Source organism: Bos indicus x Bos taurus, chromosome 6 (assembly GCF_003369695.1).
Source record: "Bos indicus x Bos taurus breed Angus x Brahman F1 hybrid chromosome 6, Bos_hybrid_MaternalHap_v2.0, whole genome shotgun sequence".
Classification (NCBI taxonomy): domain Eukaryota; kingdom Metazoa; phylum Chordata; class Mammalia; order Artiodactyla; family Bovidae; genus Bos; species Bos indicus x Bos taurus.
Window position 1 is genome coordinate 36,077,651 of NC_040081.1, and position 26,579 is coordinate 36,104,229.

Genomic DNA, 26,579 nt, shown 5'->3' on the forward strand with positions numbered 1-26,579 from the left:
GTAAAGTAATTAGCCTCCAATTAAAATAAATAAATTTATAATAAAAAAAACTAAGTGCTTCTAAAATAGTCATTTAATTTCTGACTCTTCCACCTATTTTTCTTGCATGAACATGAAACTTGTGTGACCAGCCATAATCAAGCAATTCAGTTATTTAATTTTAAGTTTATTTTTTCCATTTTAACACTTACCTTCAAAACCTTGAAGAGAAATTATTTACTTCTCGATAATTTTTTTTAATTCTGAATCAGCATACATTATTCTAAGGATTTTTTAAAAATTCACCTGCCCAGGATCTATTGGAGATGGAAATGGGAAATGAGGTGGTAGGATGAATTTTGGCAAGTGTACCACTTTTTAAAAATCTCCAAAGGATATTCTGATGTGCACCCCTGGGGAAGAAGCACTGCTTCCTGGCATTCCATCTAGCGTCAGTAGCATCCCTCTGGATCCCTGAGCATCCAGAGAACATTTTGTTGTAAGGCCCCATCACCCTCTAAGTTCACAAGAACTTGAGGCCAAAGGATTGCATTTAGGGTTGGATGTTAAACATTCCCATTGATTGATCATTGATTTTTATTAGAGATAAATGATCAAAATTTTCAAAGCAGATTTTTATATTACTAATAGAATGAGAATTTGTAGAAATCTTACATTTAAATTCCTAAACTACTCAGTTTACACACCTGAATTTTTTTCCTGATGAAAGACCTAAAGTCAGAAACTTGAACTTAGTAATGGCAGATGGAACTGTATTGATGCTAGTGAGAGGCCTCACCTTACTGCCATGTACAGATTTCTCTATGAGCAGCCCCTGAAAGATGAGACTTACTTGAGCCTAAGTCCCAGGCCACATGGCTCTACTACGGGGCTGCTTAGTTCAAGTAAATGCAGTTTCCTGGTGTTGCATTAATAATCCTCATGCTCTGTAAATTTAGATTCTACCCATTTCTTTACATAGCTCTTTTCAACTAACTTAATTTTGAAACTGAATATAGATGACACTTTTAAAATAAGAATAATTATGCTTACACAGTGGAATTAATCTGCTTTATGGTATCAATATTTGTGAAAGAAAGGTAGATACTATCAGTTCGTTCTGTTATTCATTTATTCATTATAGGAATATTTAACAGTCTTCTACTATTTACCAAATGCAACTCTAGGATGCAAGGCAACAGCAATTAACAAAACAGACAAAAAATTCTACTGTGATAGCCTGTAGCTTTTACAGAGGAGAGAGGAGGTGTGAGAAGAGTTAACCAAGTCCTAAGAGGTTTGTTACTTACTTGAGCCACACTGTGAAACCGTAATTAATCTGATCTATTACATTTCCCTGGGTTGGGATCAAACCTGTGTCTCCCACATTGTAGGCAGATGCTTCACCGTTATCTAAGCCACCAGGGAAGTCTAAATACATTTCAAGATGAACTTTTTATATTGTGAATTTTTTGTTTTTTCACATGTGAGTAATTTTTCTAATCAACTTAGTTAAGATGATTTTATACCAAGTATGGATTCACTCTAAAATTTAGATTAAGATGAGATTTTAATTAGTTATAATTTTACCATTGACCCATTTATACCAAAAAAAAAGAGAAAAAAAAGATATGCGCAAGAAGCTACCTTGCAAATTTTCTTAAAGCATGTTAATAACTTACTTTAAAAAAAAAAAAAAAAAACCTGGAACATTAATTAACTTGCACTGTCAGTTCAGTTCAATCGTTCAGCCGTGTCCTACTCTTTGCAACCCCACAGACTGCAGCACGCCAGGCTTCCCTATCCATTACCAACTCCCAGAGCTTGTTCAAACTCATATTCATTGAGTCGGTGATGCCATCCAACCATCTCATCCTCTGTCGTCCCCTTCTCCTCCTGCCTTCAGTCTTTCCCGGCATCAGGGTCTTTTCCAGTGAGTCAGTTCTTTGCATCAGGTGGCCAAAGTATTGGAGCTTCAGCTTTAGCATCAGTCCTTCCAATGATTATTCAAGACTTATTTCCCTTAGGATTGACTGGTTTAATCTTGCAGTCCAAGGGACTCTCAACAATCTTCTCCAGCATCACAGTTCAATAGCATCAATTCTTAGGTGCTCAGCTTTCTTTATGGTCCAACTCTCACATCCGTACATGACTACTGGAAAAACCATAGCTTTGACTAGATAGACCTTTCTCAGCAAAGTAATGACGTGGTCTGACAAAACATGGTCCACTGGAAAAGGGAATGGCAAACCACTTCAGTATTCTTGTCTTAAGAACCCCATGAACAGTACGAAAAGGCTTGCACTGTAGCTGGCTCATAAAAGATTGATCAGATTATTTATCAGGAGAATTGATAGCTGCTGTTTAATAAATAAGTCTCACTTCTGAAAAGCAAAATTTAAATCATTTTTGAGCAAAATCAAAGGCTTTTAAAATTTTTTCTAATTTAGAAGGTTTTAAAAAATGTTTAAGCTAAAAATGCCTTTTATAAAAAAATTAGAGCAAAACATGTGTTTCCTGGTACTTATTTCACCATTTCTTCCTCTGAAGGTGCTAAGTTTAATGAACGTGAAGGAAAAGCAAGAGGCTTTGTCCTCTTTGAACAAATGACAAGTGCAGGACAGAAAAGGTCAAGGATATTGAGAAGGTCCAGTGAACTTTATTTAGAAAGTCTAAATGTTAAATATTAACTTTTCTGCTTTCATCCTGCTATCAGTTTCCCTTCATCATTGAGCCTTGAGTGTAATTTTCTGCCCTGTTCTAATCTCCTCTTGAAGTACCTGATGGTGGAAAGAATAGACTTTTACCATTTCAGAATTCAAGCACAGCACTCCTAAGACCAAAACATTAAAGTTTGTTAGACTTAAACTTTTAAAAATTATGTATTAATAATATAGTTTCATAATAGTGTGCCAAATTGTTATAAATTTTTCTACAGTTGATTCACATGCCCATCCCTTTTCTAGGAAGAAGCATAATAGGAAATACTCACCTATAAAAGTAAAGGGGGCTACAGGTTTCAGAGAGATTGGTCCCTGTCCACTAAACTGAGTCCCTCCTGTTTCTGAACTCACCTGCCATTGCTTGGTTTCAGAGCAGATAGCTCCTACCCCACACCTGCACATGGCACAGAGTTGTGCCCTCACAGTTACAGATTTTACATGGATAAATATCAAAACAAGTGTTATTTTTTCATGTCTTTTCTTTTTAGTCACATCAGTGTTTCAGGGTAAATCAGATTGTGGCATCATAGACATGTTTTTCTGTGGTGCTGGATTCTTTGTTCAGTTTTTAAAGATTAGACCATGTTAAAAACCTTTGTAGTACTGATTAAGGCAGAATTTGGTTTTGGACCTTTGAAATTTATTCATGTATGTTTTATTTTTTGTTTGTTTTTAATTTTGTTAGTACAGTTAATTTATAGTGTTGTGTTAGTTTCGGGTATACAGCACAATGATTCAGATATATAGATATGTAGATACTCATTTTCAGTTTCTTTTGCCTTATAGGTTATTACAAAATATTGAGTAGATTTCCCTGTGCTATACAATAGGTCTTTGTTGTCTATGTTATATGTAGCAGTGTGTATATCAGAGAAGGCAATGGCAACCCACTCCAGTACTCTTGCCTGGAAACTCGAGCCTGGTAGGCTGCAGTCTGTGGGGTCTGGAAAGTCAGACACGACTGAACGACTTCACTTTCACTTTTCACTTTCCTGCATTGGAGAAGGAAATGGCAACCCACTCCAGTGTTCTTGCCTGGAGAATCCCAGGGATGGGGGAGCCTGGTGGGCTGCCATCTATGGGATCATACAGAGTCAGACACAACTGAAGTGACTTAGCAGCAGCAGTGTGTATATGTTAATCCCAAATTCCTAATTTATCCATCCTTCCAGCATCCCCTTTGGTAACCATGAGTTTGTTTTATGTATATTTTAGATATAGTATACCTAAATAACTCAAGTATTATTAGATATATATATATATATATGCTTGTGTTAAGTCGCTTCGGTCATGTCCGACTCTGCGACCCTATGGACTGTAGCTCACCAGACTTCTCTGTTCATGGGAATTCTCCAGGCAAGAATACTGGAGTGGGTTGCCATGCACTCCTCCAGGGGATCTTCCTGACACAGGGATCAAACTCGTGTCCTCGTGTCTCCTGTGGTTCATGCAATGTAGGTGGATTCTTTACCACTGAGCCACCAGAGAAACCTATATGTATATGTGTATATACACACACACACATTTACACACATTTTTATTTGCTAACTCACACTTATATATCACAGCACACTGTATTATCTATCATAACAAAACTTTTTCACAGCCCCATTAAACCTTTGTAGGTATTTTAATGACTAAATATACTTTCATCATATACATAGGCCATAATTACCTATTATAGTAATTTGTTTATTTAGAATGATTTTATTTGGAACATATTATAAATAAAAATATGATGAGCACATTTTCCAAATAGTTTCCTCGTATCTGATTTCTTTCCCCTAAGATCATATTGCTAGAATAGTTCAGTGGGTGCCACAGAGATAAATTTAAAGAAAGTGTTAATTATTAATGCCCTTAAGAAAAGAAGAAAATGGGTTGCATTATGAGATATAATGTGATTTTTATTTAAAAAAAAACCTTTTTTTCTTATAATTTAGCATTTAACTTATGACCAAATATACAGGGTAGTGGTAAGCACAGGCCCTGAGGCCTGGCTCTCTGGGTTATAACTGTGTCTCTGCCACTTCCTCACTGGACAGACAATTCAAAGTATGCCTCAGTTTCCTCAGCTGTGAAATGGTAATAATTATAGTCCCTGCCTCTTTGAGTTGTTGTAAGAATTAAATGGGTTAATTTATGTAAATCTCTTAGAACCATGCTAGCAGAGTGTCACTAAATATTTATAACACTAACAGCAATAGCATCTAAGAATATTTCTTAATTTTACATTTTCAAAGGTTTTTCTTCTGTTTCTATTTCCCTGGCATCTCAAATACTAACATATTTCAAATTACTTCTTAATTAGATTCTTTCATACCTGCAAGTACATGCACAGAATGCGCCTTCCTAAAGATTCCTAGAATTGTTAGTGTTTGAGTTGTACACATAAATCACGCGACATATGCCTAGATCCTTATCTCAAACAGCCAAAGGCAGAATGCTTAGCAAAATGTTTTTCATAGATGTTTGGAGGGCTTTAATAGTTTTCACCTTCAAGTACAAAAGTTATCACAAAGATCACTAAAATAAAGGAGCAAAAGTAGTGTGAATTCGTGGATATCTTCAATGGAAAAAGAAAGCTGTCTACCCTAGTCAGTATCCCAAACCCTTGGCCATTTTTCTGCTGTAGTCACGTGCTCTGAAACTGCAGGTGGGTCTCTTCAAAGGCATTCACTCTGTTTATTACAATAAGATATTTATTTTTATTGCAGTAAATCTGTGCCCCACAGGGCTTGCCTGAATCTCATGGAAAGTGAAAGTGATGATCACTCAGTCATGTCTGACTCTTTGCAACCCCATGGACAATACAGTCCATGGAATTCTCCAGGCCAGAATACTGGAGTAGATAGCCTTTCCCTTCTCCAGGGCATCTTCCCAGCTCAGGGATCAAAGCCAGGTCTCCCACATTGCAGGCAGATTCTTTACCAGCTGAGCCACAAGGGAAGTCCAGAACCTCACTGAGTCACTAGCAATTCTTGGGTAGATAAGGCAGGGCTGTGTGACCTCCTGACCCATTCTTGCTAAGTTCAGAGCTGATCTTGGCCCGTTATATGTTAACATGCCAATGACAAAAAGGGAGGACACAACCAGAAGAAAAGCATAGAGAAATGGCCTCCATATAGATTTCTTCTTCCTGTTCGCTCTGAAGCAGGGTTCCTCAAAGTCAGCTGTACTGATGGTTTGGAGCAGATAACTTTTTCATGGCAGGCTGTCCTGTGCACTGTAGAATGTTTAGTCACATCTCTGGCTTCTACTCACTAGTTTGCAATGTCACACACCCTTGCCCCTGTCATGTAGTTGCTGGTATCTGAATCCTAGTATGGCCTTCAGTTCTGTTCAGTTCAGTCGCTCAGTTATATCTGACTCTTTGCTACCCCATGAACCGCAGCACGCCAGGCCTCCCTGTCCATCACCAACCCCCGGAGTCCACTCAAACCCATGTCCATCGAGTTGGTGATGCCATCCAACCATCTCATCCTCTGTCGTCCCCTTCTCCTCTTGCCCTCAACCTTTCCCAGCATCAGGGTCTTTTCAAAAGAGTCAGCTCTTTGCATCACGTGGGTAAAGTATTGAAGTTTCAGCTTCAACATAAGTCCTTCCAATGAACACCCAGGACTGATCTCCTTTAGCATGGACTGGTTGGATCTCCTTGCAGTTCAAGGGACTCTCAAGAGTCTTCTCCAACACCACAGTTCAAAAGCATCAATTCTTCGGCGCTCAGTTTTCTTCACAATCCAACTCTCACATCCATACATGACCACTGGAAAAACCATAGCCTTGACTAGATGGACCTTTGTTGACAGACTAACGTCTCTGCTTTTTAATATGCTGTCTAGGTTGGTCATAACTTTCCTTCCAAGGAGTAAGCATCTTATAATTTCATGGCCGCAATCACCATCTGCAGTGATTTTGGAGCCCCAAAAAATAAAGTCTGACACTGTTTCTACTGTTTCCCCATCTATTTGCCATGAAGTGATGGGACCAGATGCCATGATCTTCATTTTCTGAATGTTGAGCTTTAAGCCAACTTTTCACTCTCCTCCTTCACTTTCATCAAGGCTCTTTACTTCTTCTTCACTTTCTGCCATAAGGATGGTGTCATCTGCATATCTGAGGTGACTGATATTTCTCCCGACAATCTTGATTCCAGCTTTTCCTTCCTCCAGCCCGGCGTCTCTCATGATGTACTCTGCATTTAAGTTGAATAAGCAGGGTGACAATATACAGCCTTGCTGCTGCTGCTAATTCACTCAGTCATGTCCGACTCTGTGCGACTCCATAGATGGCAGCACACCAGGCTTCCCAGTCCCTGGGATTCTTCAGACAAGAACACTGGAGTGGGTTGCCATTTCCTTCTCCAGCGCATGAAAGTGAAAAGTGAACGTGAAGTCGCTCAGTCGTGTCCAACTCCTAGCAACCCCATGGACTGCAGCCTACCAGGCTTCTCCGTCCATGGGATTTTCCAGGCAAGAGTACTGGAGTGGGTTGCCATTGCCTTCTCCATATACAGCCTTGATGTACGCCTTTTCCTATTTGGAACCAGTCTGTTGTTCCATGTCCAGTTCTAACTTTTCCTTCCTGACATGCATACAGGTTTCTCAAGAGGCAGGTCAGGTAATCTGGTATTCCCATCTCTTTCAGAATTTTCCACAGTATATTGTGATCCACACAGTCAAAGGCTTTGACATAGTCAATAAAGCAGAAATAGATGTTTTTCTGGAACTCTCTTGCTTTTTTGATGATCCAGCAGATGTTGGCAATTTGATCTCTGGTTCCTCTGCCTTTTCTAAAACCACCTTGAACATCTGGAAGTTCATGGTTCACGTATTGCTGAAGCCTGCCTTGGAGAATTTTAAGCATTATTTTACTAGCGTGTGAGATGAGTGCAATTGTGCGGTAGTTTGAGCATTCTTTGACATTGCCTTTCTTTGAGATTGGAATGAAAACTGACCTTTTCCAGTCCTGTGGCCGCTGCTGAGTTTTCCAAATGTGCTGGCATATTGAGTGCAGCACTTTCACAGCGTCATCTTTCAGGATTTGAAATAGCTCAACTGGAATTCCATCACCTCCACTAGCTTTGTTTGTAGTGATGCTTCCTAAGGCCCACTTGGCTTCACATTCCAGGATGTCTGGCTCTAGGTGAGTGATCACACCATCGTGATTATCTGGGTTGTGAAAATCTTTTTTGTACAGTTCTTCTGTGTATTCTTGCCACCTCTTCTTAATATCTTCTGCTTCTGTTAGGTCCCTACCATTTCTTTCCTTTACTGAGCCCATCTTTGCATGAAATGTTCCCTTGGTATCTCTAATTTTCTTGAAGAGGTCTCTCGTCTTTCCCATTCTATTGTTTTCTTCTATTTCTTTGCATTGATCGCTGAGCAAGGCTTTCTTATCTCTCCTTGCTATTCTTTGGAACTCTGCATTCAAATGGGTATATCTTTCCTTTTCTCATTTGCTTGTTGCTTCCCTTCTTTTCACAGCTATTTGCAAAGCCTCCTCAGACAGCCATTTTGCTTTTTTGCATTTCTTTTTCTTGGGGATGTTCTTGATTCCTATCTCTTGTACAATGTCAGAAACCTCCATCCATAGTTCATCAGGCACTCTGTCTATCAGATCTAGTCCCTTAATTCTATTTCTCATTTCCACTGTATAGTCATTAGGGATTTGACTTAGGTCATACCTGAATGGTCTAGTGGTTTTCTCCACTTTCTTCAATTTCAGTCTGAATTTGGCAATAAGGAGTTCATGATCCAAGCCACAGTCAGCTCCTGGTCTGGTTTTTGCTGACTGTATAGAGCTTCTCCATCTTTGGCTGCAAAGAATATAATCAATCTGATTTCAGTGTTGACCATCTGGTGATGTACATGTGTAGAGTCTTCTCTTGTGTTGTTGGAAGAGGATGTTTGCTATGACCAGTGTGTTCTCTTGGCAGAACTCTGTTAGCCTTTGCCCTGCTTCATTCTGTACTCCCAGGCCAAATTTGCCTGTTACTCCCGGTGTTTCTTGACTTCCTACTTTGCATTCCAGTCCCCTATAATGAAAAGGACATCTTTTTTGGGTGTTAGTTCTAGAAGGTCTGTAGGTCTTCATAGAACTGTTCAACTTCAGCTTCTTCGGCTTTTATGGTCAGGGCGTAGACTTGGATTACCGTGATATTGAAAGGTTTGCTTTGGAAACAGAGATCATTCTGTCATTTTTGAGACTGCATCCAAGTACTGCATTTTGGACTCTTTTGTTGACCATGATGGCTATTCCATTTCTTCTAAGGGATTCCTGCCCACAGTAGTAGATATAATGGTCATCTGAGTTAAATTCACCCATTCCAGTCCATTTTAGTTCGCTGATTCCTAGAATGTCAATGTTCACTCTTGCCATCTCCTGTTTGACCACTTCCAATTTGCCTTGATTCATGGACCTGACATTCCAGGTTCCTATGCAGTATTGCTCTTTAAAGCATCGAACCCTACTTCTGTCACCAGTCACATCCACAACTGGGTATTGTTTTTGCTTTGGCACCATCCCTTCATTCTTTCTGGAGTTATTTCTCCACTGATCTCCAGTAGCATATTGGGCACCTCCCGATCTGGGGAGTTCATCTTTCAGTGTCCTATCTTTTTGCCTTTTCATGCTGTTCATTATGGAGGCTATTTTAATGTGAACTGGCAAAATTGAATAAGCTGCATGTTACCTTTTTGTACCTTAGAATATTTTTTTTGCATAAATTGTTGAATCAAATTTAGAACCCAAATTTTCACCAAACCTACATTCATTTCAATATTGAGAGAAAATATACTACTTTTTCAGTGTTTTTTCATTGATATTTCATGTTTATTCTTATGAAAAGTCACATGAAAAATGAGCCCCTGTATGAAAAATATAATCACATGTATTTACATTTTTCATATTCTTTTGCTGTTTACCTGAGTATTTCTCTTGGAAGTACATATTGTTGGCTAATACAGCTATGAGCTATAGTTAGTTCATAACTTCTTAGAATTTTTCTTTGATTTTCATGAACTTATGTATATTCTGTAGAGAAATGCAACTGAAGAGTTGATTGATAATCATCAGATTTGGGCAGATTTTACATAACAACTATACTAGTAAAGCCTAGCTTTTACTTAGTGTTTATTTTGTGTTAAATGTAACTCTTTGCTAAATTAGTTTCATGTAATCCTCATAGTAGTATGAATGTACTAAATATTTATGTTCATAATTTTCCCCGTGTAATTTTTTAAACATTAAGCCTAATATTTAATTTTTTATTGGAGTATAATTGTTTTGCAATGTTGTGCTAGTTTCTGTTGTACAACAACATGAATCAGCTATATGGACACATATATTCCCTCCCTCCCTCCCTCCCACCCCTATCTCACCGCTCTAGGTCATCAAATCTCTGAGCTGAACTCCCTGTGCTATACAGCAGGTTCCCACTAGGTATCTATTTTGCACATGGTAGTGTATATATCGGAGAAGGCAATGGCACCCCACTCCAGTACTGTTGCCCGGAAAATCCCATGGATGGAGGAGCCTGGTAGGCTGCAGTCCATGGGGTCGCTAAGAGTCAGACACGATTGAGCAACTTCACTTTCACTTTTCACTTTCATGCATTGGAGAAGGAAATGGCAACCCACTCCAGTGTTCTTGCCTGGAGAATCCCATGGATGGAGAAGCCTGGTAGGCTGCAGTCCATGGAGTCGAACGGAGTCGGACAGGACTGAAGCGACTTAGTAGTAGCAGCAGCAGCAGCAGCAGTAGTAGCAGTAGTAGTCAGATCAGATCAGTTGCTCAGTCGTGTCCGACTCTTTACGACCCCATGAATCGCAGCACGCCAGGCCTCCCTGTCCATCACCAACTCCCGGAGTTCACTGAGACTCACGTCCATCAAGTCAGCAATGCCATCCAGCCATCTCATCCTCTGTCGTCCCCTTCTCCTCCTGCCCCCAATCCCTCCCGGCATCAGAGTCTTTTCCAATGAATCAACTCTTCGCGTGAGGTGGCCAAAGTACTGGAGTTTCAGCTTTAGCATCATTCCTTCCAAAGAAATCCCAGGGCTGATTACCTTCAGAATGGACTAGTGGTGTATATATATGTCAGTGGTACTCTCTTGTTACTCTTTTTAATTGTCTGTTATCCTATCCTCTTGTTCACTCAGTGTCTTGGGAATATCTTGTAGTTGAGTGTCTGACAGTAAGTGTTTATTAATGGGTTTAAAACTTTGCTAGAGTTTTTGCTAAAAATGTTGTTTTTAGTCACTAAGTCATGTCCCACTCTTTTGTGACCCCATGAACTGCCTGCCAGGCTCCTTTTTCCATGGGATTTCCCAGGCAAGAATACTAGAGTGGGTTGCCATTTCCTTCTCCATGGCATCTTCCCAACTCAGGGACCAAACTTGTGTCTCCTGCATTGGCAGGAAGAGTCTTTACCATTGAGCCATCAAGGAAGCCCAATAAAAATGTTACAAATAATATAAAGAAGAAGGGGAAATCTGGTTGAGACCACGTGACCTAGAAACTCGAGATGACTAAGATTATGCTATTAGATGACATGCAATGAAGTATAGAGTGTGTGGTGGTGAGTTAACAGAAATTCAGAATTGGGAAAGGTTATTTAGACCTGACAGTAGTAGTTAGTGAAGCTCTGTGGTCAGTGTATTCTTATCTCAACTTCATAGGAAGTTAAGATTTGATTTGGTTGGTGATTGGTCAGTGATCAGCAGATGACATTCTAGGTGAAAGGACAAGGAAGAGACAGTCCTCAAGGTGAGAAAAAGCTTCCAGAGTAACAAATACAATTGATCCAAGTTTTTGAAAATTTCCTGCGATTCTGACATGATTTTTACACATTTTTAGGAAAAGAATATTGATCATATTCTCATATTTTCTGACTTAAAATAAGACAATGTGAGAGTATTTCTGGGGTTGGAGAGACCTCAGGTATAAACGGTCTGTACTCTGAGTATTCATTTGGCATTTGTGTTGTCCGTGATTCCAGAGATAGAAGAAAAGTAAAAATATGTTATTTTTTGCATTTATTTCCTTAATTCAAAATGTATTACACCATGCTTTGCCCTACAAAAGATTACAATGGAAACTTGCAATCTGGTGTGTATTTTGCTTCTTGGTAGTGAATATTTCTGCATAACTATCCCACACTGGAATTCTTTATTTCACTGGTTCTCATACTTATTTTCTTCTGCTTCTTTCTAGCTATTTATTCTATTCTTCTAGGTTGCTGTCTTATATACTCTCATAATCTCTCATTACATAGAATAGTTATTTCTAAGGAGGCATTAGGCCTGGGGAAAATTGGTTTGAGAGTCCAGGAGAGGTGTGTGGATCATATATGGTTTGAAAGTTCCCCTCAGAAATATTGGTATCACCCCTTTACTGTACCCTTTGCTATAAAAGAATTTTTATACACATTTTTATTTCTATATCTCAGTTGATATTTTTCTGGAGTATGATTAATAGATTATTAATGAATTCAAATAAACTGTCTTCAGTGTCTTAACTGGAAGGTTTTTTAAAACTCCTTTCTCTCTCTTTTTCTAATTTTGTGTTTTAGATCCGCAAATCCAGTAGTGAGGGATCTATTTGGACCCACAGGGTACCACACCCAGAGCTGTCTGAGGGCGTTCCTCAGGTCAGCCTGCAGCTAAGTCGGAGAAAATCCTGCTGGGATGACACGAGTTCAGCAGAGGATGCTAATGCTACCAAGTTGCTGTCCAGGTTAGCATGTTTCTTTTGTTTACATGTCGTGTATCGCCATCTGTGCTAAGGTACAAGGCCCTCATCTGTAGGTGTGTTTACACATATCTACCACCAGGGTCATCAGGATACAGATCAGTGAAACTGTTTAAAATTTACCATAACTTTTGAAAATGTTCTGATCTTATCACAGAAGCATTCCTGGTTTGTTATATTTTGTTTTCTGGATTAAAACAGATTATTTAGTCAGTCAGTCTATGCTAGCCTCACATTAAATGTTGGAAGAGTTCTTTTTTGGATGCCTTTCATAATATGTTCAGTGGCCAATATTATCTGCAGTGGGGATTTTACAGTTGTTACTAGAACCAACTCTCACTAACACATTGTTAATATTGCCTTTTAAGCATTAGATTGCATGTTAAACCTAAAAGCAAACTTCATTGATATACTTGAGGAAAAAGGCATATAATTTTCTTAAAATAGGTAAAATGGGGTCTGAATCTTTTTTACTCCTAACATATAGAATTTTTCCTTTTAAAAGTTTTTCATCTTTTTTTTGTAACTTACAACCTATTTCTATAATTTAAAAAAATCATTACAATAAATTTCATTAAAAATAAAATTTAAATCCTTTCTATGTCTTTGTAGTAACAGAATAGATAGTGTGCCACTTTTTATTTCAAAAATGAACTTATGGAACTGTTTTCATTTGCAGTTGCTTTCTAGAACAAGTTTTTATTTAGTTCATAAATTTGAACCAGGAAGAAATAGTGTGTGTGTGTGTTTTGTACACATACACAGCTTTCTCTAAATATTTTCTTAGGGAAGTTTCCATTTTTCTCCTTAACAATTTATTGGTTGATTCGGTCTTAACCACAAGGTGTGGCATTGTGTATTAAATATATTGCATGCCCTTATTCTCTAAGTACAGTATTCATTTTGATTTTCCAACTTTTTTCCAAAGATTTGTCAAGAAGCATTTCATCAGGGCTTTTCATAGTATTGATTTATTTTTTAGTTGCTCCTACTAAAGAAAAAAAAAAAAGGCAATTCAGCAAAATCTATTTTTGTCAGTCCTATCTGATAAGCTTGATTGACTTTACAAAGCAGTGAATAAAGTCATTCTGTTTGCACTTACTAAAATCATTGCAACATATTTATACATAACAGTTTGATTTTCAACAAAATTACAGTATCAATTTTAACAACAAAGATAACACTAAGAAAGAACCTTTGGCACTGAAATGCCACTTCCTCCAGAATGAGGAAGTGTCCTGTGATTTTTCAACAATAAGTTTGATTTCTAGAGCTTTAAGAGTTGGTTTTTGGCTAACAGTGTGTTCTTGATAACTTGAAATTTTTAGAGTTTAGACCTTGTTCAGTAGTTTTTCCCAGGTTGGCTGACTTTGATCATTTTTCTTCTTAGTTTCAAATCTTAAACATTTGCTTCTTGAGATATAACAGAAGTATGAATTTTTATCAGCAAGAGTTCATTATTTTTCTACTCTTCAGATAGTGGCAGTAAAAATAAAAGCATAAGGAAGTAACACACTTTAAAATGTGATGTTTTGAGAGTTCAGAGAGGAGTTCACTATCATTTATTGCAATTGACTGACTTCTATCTTGAAAAATTATTTATGTATATGAATAACATTTTTCTGTATTTCTGTAATAGTCTAAAACTGGCTTTGAGGATGTTCAGTTCAGATGCTCAGTTGTGTCTGACTCTTTGCAACCCCATGGACTGCAGCATGCCAGGCCTCCCTATCCATCACCAGTTCCCGGAGTTTACTCAAACTCGTATCTGTTGAGTTGGTGATGCCATCCAACCATCTCATCCTCTGTTGACCCCTCTCCTCCTGCCTTCAATCTTTCCCAGCATCTGGGTCTTTTCAGATGAGTCAGTTCTTCGCACCAAGTGGCCAAAGTATTGGATCTTCAGCATCAGTCCTTCCAGTGAATATTCACGACTGATTTCCTTTAGGATGGACTGGTTGGATCTTCTTGCAGTCCAGGGGACTCGCAAGAGTCTTCTCGAACACAACAGTTCAAATCCTACAAAAAAACAATGACTTTTCTAGTGTTCATAGAATCTTTCTCTCAGAATGGCATGAGAAAAGCTTAGGAATAAACTATCTTTTGATTTTGTTAGAGCTCAGTGGAGCTGTTTTATACTGACTTCCCAGCCAAAGACAGAGGTGCTTAGTGATAGGTTCACTTCATTCAGTAAAGACATTTAGCTAGTCCATTTATATCTTCTAAAACTGACAGCAGCAATTCCTAAAATATTGTCAAAAATTCTTTTTTTTTTTTTGTAATCCAGATGCTTGCATTACCAAAATTCACAGTAGTCTGAAAGGCATAACCTCTATTCTGACATGCCAACTCTGAAAGAATAAATGTCATCATTCTCCATGTTGTAAGTACAGTGCTTAAATTTGGCAGGTCAGAGACACACACAGAAATGAGGATGTTGTTGGACAGGTGCATCCCTTAAGCAAGTCTGGAACATTCCAGTTCTTCTCCCTACATGGTAGTAATCTTATTTTGCTCCTTTTAAAAATATCAAGAACAGTACTTGTTTTGTCATTTACACAAGAACTAAACTCTAAGTATTAACTTGTATGTTAGTAAGCAGGCTGTTTAAAAATTCTTTTGGAAGAGAAAGTCACACATCCATCCTAAAAAGAGAAAGGAAAAATACACAGTATATGTAAAGTTTAAGATGTTAAAATGATTTAACATTTCAGGGATAGCAATATTATCTATTTCAACATGTGACATAGATAAATGATCATTTTTCATGTTTCTAACACTGTACTATATTATTTTCAGAATTTAATTTTAGAACTTAAGAGGATTAATATTTTTAGTCTTTTATATGTTTAACAATATTTATTATAATGTTTTATTTGAAAGGTTATGCATTTCCTTGAATGTGTGATGTTTCTTAAAGGCCAAAAAAAATTTCTAGTTTTGTTCTGTAAAGTCAAAGTGTAGAGTCAAAAAACTGTATGTATGTTGTACGATTCCCTTTATATGAGATGGCCAGAAAAGGCAAATTTATAGAAACAGAGGTAGATTTGTGATTGTCTGGAAGCCAGGAGGGGACTGTGAATGTATAGGAGAGTAGTTATACATGCCTGCTGCTGCTGCTGCTAAGTCGCGTCAGTCATGTCCGACTCTGTGTGACTCCATAGACGGCAGCCCACCAGACTTCTCTGTCCCTGGGATTCTCCAGGCAAGAACAATGGAGTGGGTTGCCATTTCCTTCTCCAGTGCATGAAAGTGAAAAGTGAAAGTGAAGTCGCTCAGTCGTGTTTGACTCTTCGCGATCCCATGGACTGTAGCCTACTAGGCTCCTCCGTCCATGGGATTCTCCAGGCAAGAGCACTGGAGTGGGGTGCCATTAGAGGAGCCTTATTTAAGGCAGAGAAAACGTTCTGAAACTCTTTTAGGGTGATAGCTACACCACTTGGTAAAATTACTAAAAATCATTAAACTGTGTACTTGAAAAGGTAGATTTTATGATATGTAAATACACCTCGGTAACATTGTTTTGAAAAATACAAATACAAAAAAATATTGGAGTGAGGAGAAGTGGATATGTTTTAACAAGAAATGAAACACATGAAAAGATGCTGAATGTTGCTCATTTTTAGAGAAATACAAATCAAAACTACCATGAGGTATCATTGCACCCTGGTCAGAAGGGCCATCATGAAAAAGTCCACGAACAATCAATGCTGAAGAGGCTGTGGAGAAAAGGGAACCCTCTAACACTGTTGGTCGGAATGCAAATTGATACAGCCACTATGGAGAACAGTGTGGAGATTCCTTAAAAAACTAGGAGTAAAACTGCCATATGATCCAGCAATCCCACTACTGGGCATATACCCGAGGAAACCATAATTGAAATGGCCTGGCTTTAATTCTGCTTCACTGAAATCCCAGAGGCAATTCTTTCAGCCCAGGAACCCAACAGAAGAATGTGTTTACCTGCCAAAACCAATCTATAAAGACCAGAAGATGTGTTTGCTCCTTCAAATGCACAGATACCAATACATGGCTACACAAATCATGGAGAATCAGACAAACATGACATCACAAAAGGAAACTAGTAAAGCCCCAATAACCAAACCAAGTAAATGGAAATAGACAAGTTTTCTGAAAAGAATTTTTTAAAATTATGTTTTAAAAGCTTATTGAGATGCAAGAGAACATTGATAGACAACTAAAGAAAATTTAAAAAACAGTACTTAATAGATCAAGGAGTATAATAGAGAAATAGACACCATGAAAGGAGTCAAACAGAAATCCTAGAGCTGAAGACTACAATGACAGAACCAAAAATTTGATAGAGTTTCAACAGTGCAGACTTAATTGTGAAGAATAAAGAATCAGCCAACTTGAAAATAGGTTATTTAGCTTTAGTTGTAGGAACAAAAAAAAAAGAATGCAAAAGAGTGACAAAATCATTCAAGACCTAGAGAACACCATTAAAGAAATGAATATACACGACTTAGAAGTCCAAACAGGAGAAAGAGAAAGAAAGAAGAAATCTTATTTTAAAAATAATGGCTGAAAAATTTCTGAATCTTAAAAAGGATATGGATATCCAGATGAAGCTAAAAGAACCCAGAACAAGGTTACTTTGGAACATGTTATACAAATTGTCAGAAGTCAAGGGCCAAAAGAGACTCTTGAAAGGAGTATGACAGAAAACAACTCACCACATACAAAGCAACCCCAGAAGGCTGTAAGTGGATTTTTTGGCATGACCCTTGTAGGCCAGGAGCAAATAGGATGATATATTTTTCTTGTGAAAGAAAAATTTGCCAACCAGGACAGTCTGACAAAACTGTCCTTCAGAAAAAGGGTTAAAATATTCAGTTAGAAGATAAGTAAGCTCTGGGCATCTAATGCTCTGCTTGATGATAGTTAACAGTACTGTGTTGTATACTTGAAATTTGCTAAGAGAGTCAATCTTAATTGGTCTCACCAGAAAAACTAAACTGTAGCCGTGAGATGATGGATATGTTAATTTGCCTGTTTGTGGTAATCAGCTTACAATGTATACCATCAGGGCCAGATCACACTTATATACCTTAAAGATATACAATTTGTATTTGTCAATTATACCTCGGTAATGTTAGAAAAAATTACATAGCATACATGTAATATTTTGGTCTGCGTTACAGTTTTGTCAGGTGACCCTGTAAAAATATTTCAGGTCTGAAAAGTAACCTTGGATGAAGAAGCCATGATTCTTAAAAGGTTGTTCATTTAACAGGTATTTATTGAGTGAGGTGAATTATTGAAGATCACATAGTTAGTTGACAGGCTGAGATTAATATATGTCTTCTGATTGTTTTCTAGTCATTTCCCACCTACCTTCTACCCTGATTTACTTCACCTTTCATGTCTTTATACTTCTCTCTTCAACCTGATTGTGACTTTCTGAATTAGAGGGACTGAGTCTTACTAGGTTTTGTTTTGTTTTTTGTTTTGTTTTTTTTTTTTTTTTTGCATTCATGATAGTACCTACTAGTCATACACTTAGCCGATCCTGCCATAGTCATTATTCTTGTAATATTATTATAGGTGCTCAATTTGAATTTAAATTCTACTATCTTTATCTTGACTGACTTAAACGTCTCTGAGATTGAGGTCTGATTCTAAAATGGTAGAATTTTATGTGTCAGTTCTCTTTCCTATGGTCCTTGGAAAGTGTTCTTCGGGAAACGTTCCCAAGGGAACCCTGTACTGCCCACGCTTGAAGATGCCACAGAATTCCAGACAGCTGTACTCTCTCATCATCCTCACTAACTTTCTGTGCTGTCTTCCCATGGGATGGGTCTCTGGCCCTGATGGTGCATTTCTATCAGTGATGTGCTGCTTATTTGTGTAGGAGAAGTTCATTGTTTTATGAGGCTCATTACCTCTGTGTGCAGCTCTCCACCCTTGTGGCAGAAATTGTGTCTTGTAATGTTTGCTAGATGATTCTTCATATTTTAGTCACATTACAATAGTAGATCTCATAAGATTCAGATGTCCAATGATTAATAATTAATCAGTATTCAATAATATTCGCTGTACCCATTGTCCTTCAAGATAGCTTATCTATTAATCCTGGCAGTTAGCTATGACTTTCTTCATTTCTGAAGTCCAGCCAGCCCCAGAAAGCAGCCATAATTATCCTGTGTTTGTACTTCATAAAGGGCACTCCAGTTACTTCCTGAACGTCTTATCTGTTCCCTGGAATGCTTCACTCTCTGCTACTTGGAAAAAATGTTTGCAAATTTTTAACTGACAAGTAAGGCTGAAATAAAATTAGGATTCTTAGCTACAAGATTCATAAGCATATCATGTACAGTGTAATTTGAAAAACTACCAAATATAAATGTGCTGCTGACTCTGCAAGGTTTCCTGCGATAAGTCCCGTATGAGGAAAGGAAAGTCTAAAAACCACTTTGTGAAAAGCATAGTGGTAAGCCTAACCACACAGTTGACTTACAGAGTTACTCTTTTTTGAAGTGTTCAGACTCCTTGGCCTTCATAACAAAGATTTATAGGAAAGTAGGTTTGAAATGTCCCCAAGGCCCCAGGCTGTATTAGATAAAAATATCTAACTCTATTTCTAAAGATAGTTCCCTAATCTATTCTTTACCACCACTAGCTCCCATAATAAATATTCCAGGGTCATCTTAGATAAACTCTCTCATATACATTGAATAACTATTAAACATATTTCTAGTATTTTTAATCACCTTTTTCCCTATAATTTAAAATCAAAGTCTCTAATACTTCTCTAGTTATTTTGATGATTAAAAACAGCAATTTATCCATTCACCAAGTCTGCCACTCAATACAGTTGCTCTATTCAAGTTTTTGCATTTCACTAGAATGCAAATTTCAATTTGAATTTTTTTTTTTTAACTAAACTCTATTTATAGTATGAGTGGTTGGTGAAAGGGAAGGTAAATAATGCTAAAGAAATTTATTATGATGTTTGCAGATCATTCCCAGTAGCATGTAAATTACCAGAGTATATCAGGACTGCTGTGGTGTTCGTTGAAATTATTTTAGTAATTCTAAGTCTACAAGCTTTTATTGGGCACATTCTTTGTACTGCACATTTTGTGCTGGGCCCTGAGAAGTCAAAGAGAACTAGGGAACAGTCTCTAACGTTCAGGGGTCTCCTAGTCCATTAAGTGAGGCAACTTATATGTGGTTAACAATGGTATGAAATGCAGAAGGTTTAAAAGTGACATAATAGATATGTTATAAAAGCAAAGAGGACTTCTCACTGAATAAATGTCAAGTCATTCAAGGCCTTTAGAAACCCGGCTCATCCAATCTTTTTGACTTACTCTTTAACAGTTCTTTATTCTACTAAACCCAGGTTACATTCCAACCACATTAACCATATATCCCAGTGGTTCCACACATCTGTATCTTTCTTGATGTGTTCTCTTTATCTGGAGTGTCCTTATTCCACTTTGTCAGTGGTCAATTTTCATCTCCTCTAGGAAGCTCCCATTAACTCTTGCCATTTCGTATAAGTAGAATCACAGAATACATGCCCTTCTGGATCTACCTTCTTTCACTTATCATATGCTTTAGAGGTTCATTCATATGAATGAAATATCAGTATGTCATTCCTTATGACTTAAATAATATCCCATTGTATTAATGTGTACACCACATTTTTAATTCATCAGTTGATGGACATTGGGATTGCTTTTACTTTGGGGCTATTACAGATAATGCTAGTATGAATATTTGTGTGCAAGTCTTTCTCTGGACATATTTTCTGTTCTCTTGAGTATATGCCTAGGGATGGAATTTCTGGATCATATGGTAAGTCTGTTTGATTTCTTGAAGAACTGATAAGCTGTTTCTCAAAGTGACTGCTTCATTTTGCATTCCCATTGGCAATGTATGATGTTTCCAGCTTCTTCACATCCTTACCAACGCCTGTAATTGTCTTTTTATTGTAATCATTCTGATGGGTGTGGAACGGTCTCTCATTGTGGTTTTGATTTGTGTTTCCCTAATGACTAATGATGTTGAGCACTTTTTCATGTGTTTATTAGCCATTTGTATATCTTCTTTGGAGAAATGTCCATTCAAATTCCTTGTCCATTTTTTAAAAATTGGGTTATTTGTCATTTTATTGTTGAGTTGGAAAAATTCTTTATATGTTCTGAATACTAACCTTTATCAGATACATGATTTTCAAATATTTTCTCATTCTGTGGGTTGTGTTTTCACTTTTTTGATAGTATCATTTGAAGAACAAAAGTCTTTATGTCTTTATTGTCCAGTTAATCTGTTTCTTTCTTTTGTTATGATTTTGATGTCCTATCCAAGAAACCGTTGCCTAATGCAAAAACAAAGATTTACATCTATGATTTATTCCAAGAGTTTTATAGTTTTGCTTTTATATTTATATATTTCGTTCCTTTTGAGTTAATTTTTAGATACGGTGTGAAGCACAGGTCCGGTTTCATTATTTCACATGTGGATATTCATTTGCCCCCACCACCATTTGTTGAAAAGATTATTCCCTTCCCATTAAATTGTCTTTTTGGTTTCTTGGTCAAGCATCTAAGTCTGATGTTAGAATAACAAAAACAAAGCTAAACATAGTAGCTCTTTTCTCACCACATTTGTTTTCTGAAAACATGAATTTCACTTTAGTAGAGAAATAAGCATGGCTTAGATTTATAAAATGTTATAGCACAATCCAAAGATTTTGTCCTATTTCACACAGCAATTAAGAAAGACTTATCTCCTGCCTCCCCAATCTACCAGTGTATCCACAGCTGTACCCTTACACTCTGCCTTCTCTTCTTTCTCAGTGGGTGAACTGAACTTGCACCTCTCTGGGGTCAACCCTGTGCTGGTACTCTGAACCCCATTCTCTCTCACTCACTCAAGGACTAAGTTAGAATAATCACTTCCTTTCTCTATGACATCAATTTCGCCTTTCCAGAGTTTTCCCATCAGCATAGAAGCATTTTATAATAGCTCTCAGTATTTTTTAATCCTCCCTAGGAACAATATCCCTCTTCATTTTTAGAGCTCTGGTAAAGGATTATATGTACTTGCTGTCTCCATAGCCTTTCCTCCCATTTCTTTCTTCAACCCACACACCACTGAAATTGTGCTTGTCAGGAACACCAACAATCTCCATCTTGCCAAATCCAAAGGTCAGTCTACTGTTTTCATTTTACTCTTCTCTTAGCAGGATTTGACCGAACTAATGACTGTTTTGAAGCACTTTCTTCACTTTGCTTCTGCAATACTACACTGTCCTGATTTTCCTCTGATCTTATTAGACACCCTTTATTAGTCCTGTTTGCAAAATCTGTCTTTTCCAGACCTCTCAAAGTTGGAACATGGAAAGGCTCAGTCCTATGACCTCTTCTCAAGCTATGCTTATCATGGGTATGTTCATCCAGGTCCACAGTTTTGAATACCACGTTCAGGCCTATGACCTCCAAAATTATACTTCCAGCTCCAACCTCTCAGTATAATTATATTCCAAAGTATTATATCCATTTGATAGGAAAAGCTACTTAACCTTGGGGTACCCCCCAATGCAAAGCAAAAATGTGGAACCCTCTGTTAAAAAAATGAGAATTTTAAGATGGCAGCAGCAGAGCATAAAACAGATATGGGGCTTTGTGTGCATTGTCCATGGGAAACTGCATATTTCATATTCCCATGATGTCAGCCCTGCCTATTGGCTACCTGATAAATGTTCTTGGATATTGAATGAGCGTATTACACTCAATCTATATAAAGCAAAACTCCTCATTTACACTTCTGCCTAAAAAAAGACAATCTCATTTCTACCCAGGTTTTCCCCCATCTTAATAGTTTGTACCATTCACCGAGCTGTGATCAGTCACTTCAGTTGTGTCCATGTCTTTACGATCCCATGAACTATAGCCCACCAGGCTCCTCTGACCATGGGATTTTCCAAGCAAGAATACTGGATTGGGTTGCTGTTTCTTTTTCTGGGCGATCTTCCCAAGCCAGGGATCAAACCTGTGTCTCTTTTGTCTCCTGCATTGTCAGGCAGGCTCTTTACCCCTAGCACCACCTGGGAAGCCCCACTAAATGCATGGTAGACTTTAAAATTATTGTTTAACCGGTAAGTTGTATCCAAATCTTTGTGAACCTATGGACTATAGCCTGCTGGGTTCCTCTGTCCATGGGATTATCCAGGCAAGAACAGTGAAGTAGGTTGCCATTTCCTTCTCCAATTCACCCAGTTACTGAGGCCAAAAATTTGTTATTCCTCTATTTTTCTCAACTGATTCATCAGCAAGTTCTGTTGGCTCTCCCTTTGAGGTATATGCTCAAATATCTGGCATCTAAATTTTCAGTCTCAAATCATCATCTCACAGATAATTTTTCATTACAAAGAGAAAACATTCTTTTATAGTGGAAAAATCTATGAAATCACTACTTGAATCAAATGATTAAACTTGTCATTGTGGATAGGAATATAAGAAGCATAAAAATATTTTTGAGGAGTAGAAATGTTATAGAAATATTTTACTGGTTATTAAATGTAATGTAATAAAATAGTACATACTGCATAATCCTTATCTTTTATTGTAAAATATACATAAAATTTACCATTTCATCCATTTTTATGTACATAGTTTGCTGGCATTAAATACTTTGCATTGTCCCATCTTTATGTAATTATATAAATTATATCTAAATAGAGAAAAATGAAAGGACATAGAATCATATTAAATAATGCTTATGTAAGTAATGGGATTGTGTTTGACTTTTATATTCTTTTTTCTCTGTATTTTCTAAATTTTCTCTGTGAGTATAGATTATATAATTTGCAACAAGAAATAATGTCTGTTATATTTTAAATAAAGGATGACAAATGTTTCAAGAGAGATATAGATTGTTAGATATAAACTGTTAGATTTTAGAGAAATCATATAGAGCTACAACTGAACTGACTTTGGACTTAACAATTATGGCTTCACTCATTTAAGAGGATAAAATCCCTTGGGTGGTGGAATTCGAAAGAGCAGTGATGAGAAGCCCAAACAGGCTGAGTTTTATCTGGATGAGTGGATATGGGTTCAGAAGGGGGATTCCAGGCTAAGAGAAATGCCTGAACAGGAACAAATGGACAGCAGAGCACATCTGTGACCATGTGCAGTTCAGCCAACCTGGACCTGCCATTCATGTGAAGGAGAGGGTAATAATATATGTGGATATGGAGAAGCAGAAGGGCCCTGCTGTATGTGTGAATCAGTTCAGTTCATTCACGCAGTCGTGTCCAACTCTTTGCAACCCTGTGGACTGCAGAACGCCAGGCTTCCCTGTCCATCACCAACTCCCAGAGCTTGCTCAAACTCATGTCCATTGAGGCAGTGATGCCATCCAACTATCTCATCCTTGTCATACCCTTTTCCTCCTGCCTTCAATCTTTTCAAGCATCGGGATCTTTTCCAATGAGTCAGTTCTTTGCATCAGGTGGCCAAAGTATTGGAGTTTCAGCTTCAGCATCAGTCCTTCCAATGAATATTCAGGGTTGATTTCCTTTAGGATTGATTGGTTTGATTTCCTTGGAGTCCAAAGGACTCTCAAGAGTCTTCTCCAACACCACAGTTCAAAAGCATCAATTCTTCGGCACTCAGCCTTCTTTATGGTCCAACTCTCACATCCATACATGACTACTGGAAAAACCATACCTTTGACTAGACGGACCTTTGTCAGCAGAGTAATGTCTCTGCTTTGGAATATGCAGTCTAGGTTGGTCATAGCTTTTCTTCCAAGGAGCAACCATCTTTTAATTTCATGGCTGCAGTCACCATCTGCAGTGATGTTGGAGCCCCAAGAAATTAAGTCTCTCACTTTTTCCACTGTTTCCCTCTCTATTTGCTGTGAAGTGATGGGACCAGATGCCATGATCTTTGTTTTTTGAATGTTGAGTTTTAAGCCAGCTTTTTCACTCTCCTCTTTCACTTTCAGGGCTTCCCTGGTAGCTCAGATGGTAAAGCGTATGTCTGCAGTGTGGAGACCCAGGTTCGATCGCTGGGTTGGGAAGATCCCCTGGAGAAGGAAATGGCAACCCACTCCAGTACTCTTGCTTGGAAAATTCCATGGATAGAAGAGCCTGGTAGGCTACAGTCCATGGGGTTGCAAAGAGTCGGACACGACTGAGCGACTTCACTTTGACTTTTATCAAGAGTCTCTTAAGTTCCTCTTTACTTTCTGTCATAAGAATGGTGTCATCTGCCTATCTGAGGTTATTAATATTTCTCCTGGCAATTTAGATTCCAGTTTGTGCTTTACCCAGTCCAGCATTTCTCATGATGTGATCTGCATATAAGTTAAATAAACAGGGTGACAATATATAGCCTTGACGTACTCCTTTCCCAATTTGGAACCAGTCCATTGTTCCATGTCTGGTTCTAGCTGTTGCTTGTTGACCTGCATACAGATTTCTCAGGAGGCAGGTAAAGTGGTCTGGTAGTCCCATCTCCTGAAGAATTTTCCACAGTTTGTGTGTGTGAATAGAATTTCAGTTTTACTTTGTTAAGCTATGAAAAGCAATTAAAGCTTTTTGATATTACAGTAGTGTTTTGGGAAGATCAGTTCTGTATAATCTGTATTTATTGTGGGAAAGACCAAAATCCATAACCTACTATGAAAGCTGTCATCCAGAGGCTGTGTGTGTGTGTGTGTGTGTTCAGGCAGTCAGTTGTGTCTGACTCTTTGCAGCCCCCTAGACTATAGCCTGCCAGGCTCCTCTGTCCATGGGATTTTACAGGCGAGAATTCTGGAGCAGGTTGCCATTTCCTACTCCAGTGGGTTTTCCCAACCCAAGGAACTGAACAGGATTGAACCTGTGTCTCTGGCATCTCCTGCACTGGCAGGCAGATGCTTTGGTACTAGCACCAACCTGGGAAGCTCCCATTCAGAAATTAACTAATAAAAATTTTAACTATGGGGAGGGGTGAGGAACATGGAAAAGAACAGGTATAGTGAACTTACCAAAAATGAGAGAGGCAATATTATCTCATTTAAGCTTCTCTTTGTGACAGAGTATCCATTCAGTTATCATTTGGTTTGGCCACACTCTCCCATTTATCTGTTTCATATAGAGTGACTTGAAGTCTAGGCTAATATTTCTAGAGGTACTCATATTTGTCCAAACATATTTTACTAGGTTGTTTCCAGACTTTTCAAATTGGATTATTTTACAATTTAGAGTTGTCTTCCTGAAGCAACATTTTGGAAACCTATTATGAAATTAGAACTCATTTTTCAATGCATTTTTTTCTTTTTAAATAATGAATTAACTGCATTGCCTATTTGGAGGAGACCGTTGCTTTTATTAACTTTATGTATTTATTTATAGGTCCTAATTTATTTGAAATTTTGTTATCTAACTCTATATCTCCGTACTAAAATTCAATGAGGAAAAAGTTTTTGGATTCATTTATGAATTCTAATAATGCTCTACACATGAATAGCACTAGAAAAAGAAGATATTTATGCAGTTATTTAATGCAATGGGTCAGTTCTCTGAAGTGTTGAATTTCAAATAAAATTTTAAAGTCAGATCCTTTAAAATGCTGTAGGGATGTTGACACTTTAGGGCACCACTACTGTGATTTTTAATTTTTTTTTTTATTGAGGTACAGTTGATTTACAGTGTTATACAATTAAAGTGTACAATATAGCAATTCACATCTTTATAGATTATTCTCCATTTAAAGTTATTGTAAAATAGTGGCTATATTCCCTGTGCTATATAATATTTCCTCCTAACTTATTTTATACCTAACAGTTTGTACCTTTTGATCCCCTACTCCTATTTTGCCCTTCCTCTCTTTCCTCTCCCCACAGGTAACCACTAATTTGTTCTCTGTATCTGTGAGTTTGTTTTTATTTTGTTATGTTAATTTGCTTTATTTATGTGATTTTTTTTTTTAAATGTGACCTATTATTGGTAATACAAATGATCACTATTTCCTCTTATTTTCTTTCTTAATATATTTTCATTTATTCATTTATTGTATGCTTGAAAGCAAAGCATTCCACTTTATGATAAAATAATTTTACCAGCTAGTGTATTGCCATTGAGATATTTTTTGCTCAT

General features: G+C 37.5%; 1 protein-coding gene across 5 annotated transcripts in view; it reads left to right on the forward strand.

Moving 5' to 3' along the window:
• Nucleotides 1–26,579, forward strand: part of FAM13A (family with sequence similarity 13 member A) — a 331,522-nt gene that overhangs the window by 195,635 nt on the left and 109,308 nt on the right. For all 5 annotated transcript variants that reach the window (XM_027544081.1, XM_027544078.1, XM_027544079.1 and 2 more), the window contains one exon: nucleotides 12,276–12,439. In XM_027544081.1, coding sequence (XP_027399882.1) covers nucleotides 12,276–12,439 — 164 coding nt within the window. The remainder of the gene's footprint in view (nucleotides 1–12,275; nucleotides 12,440–26,579) is intronic.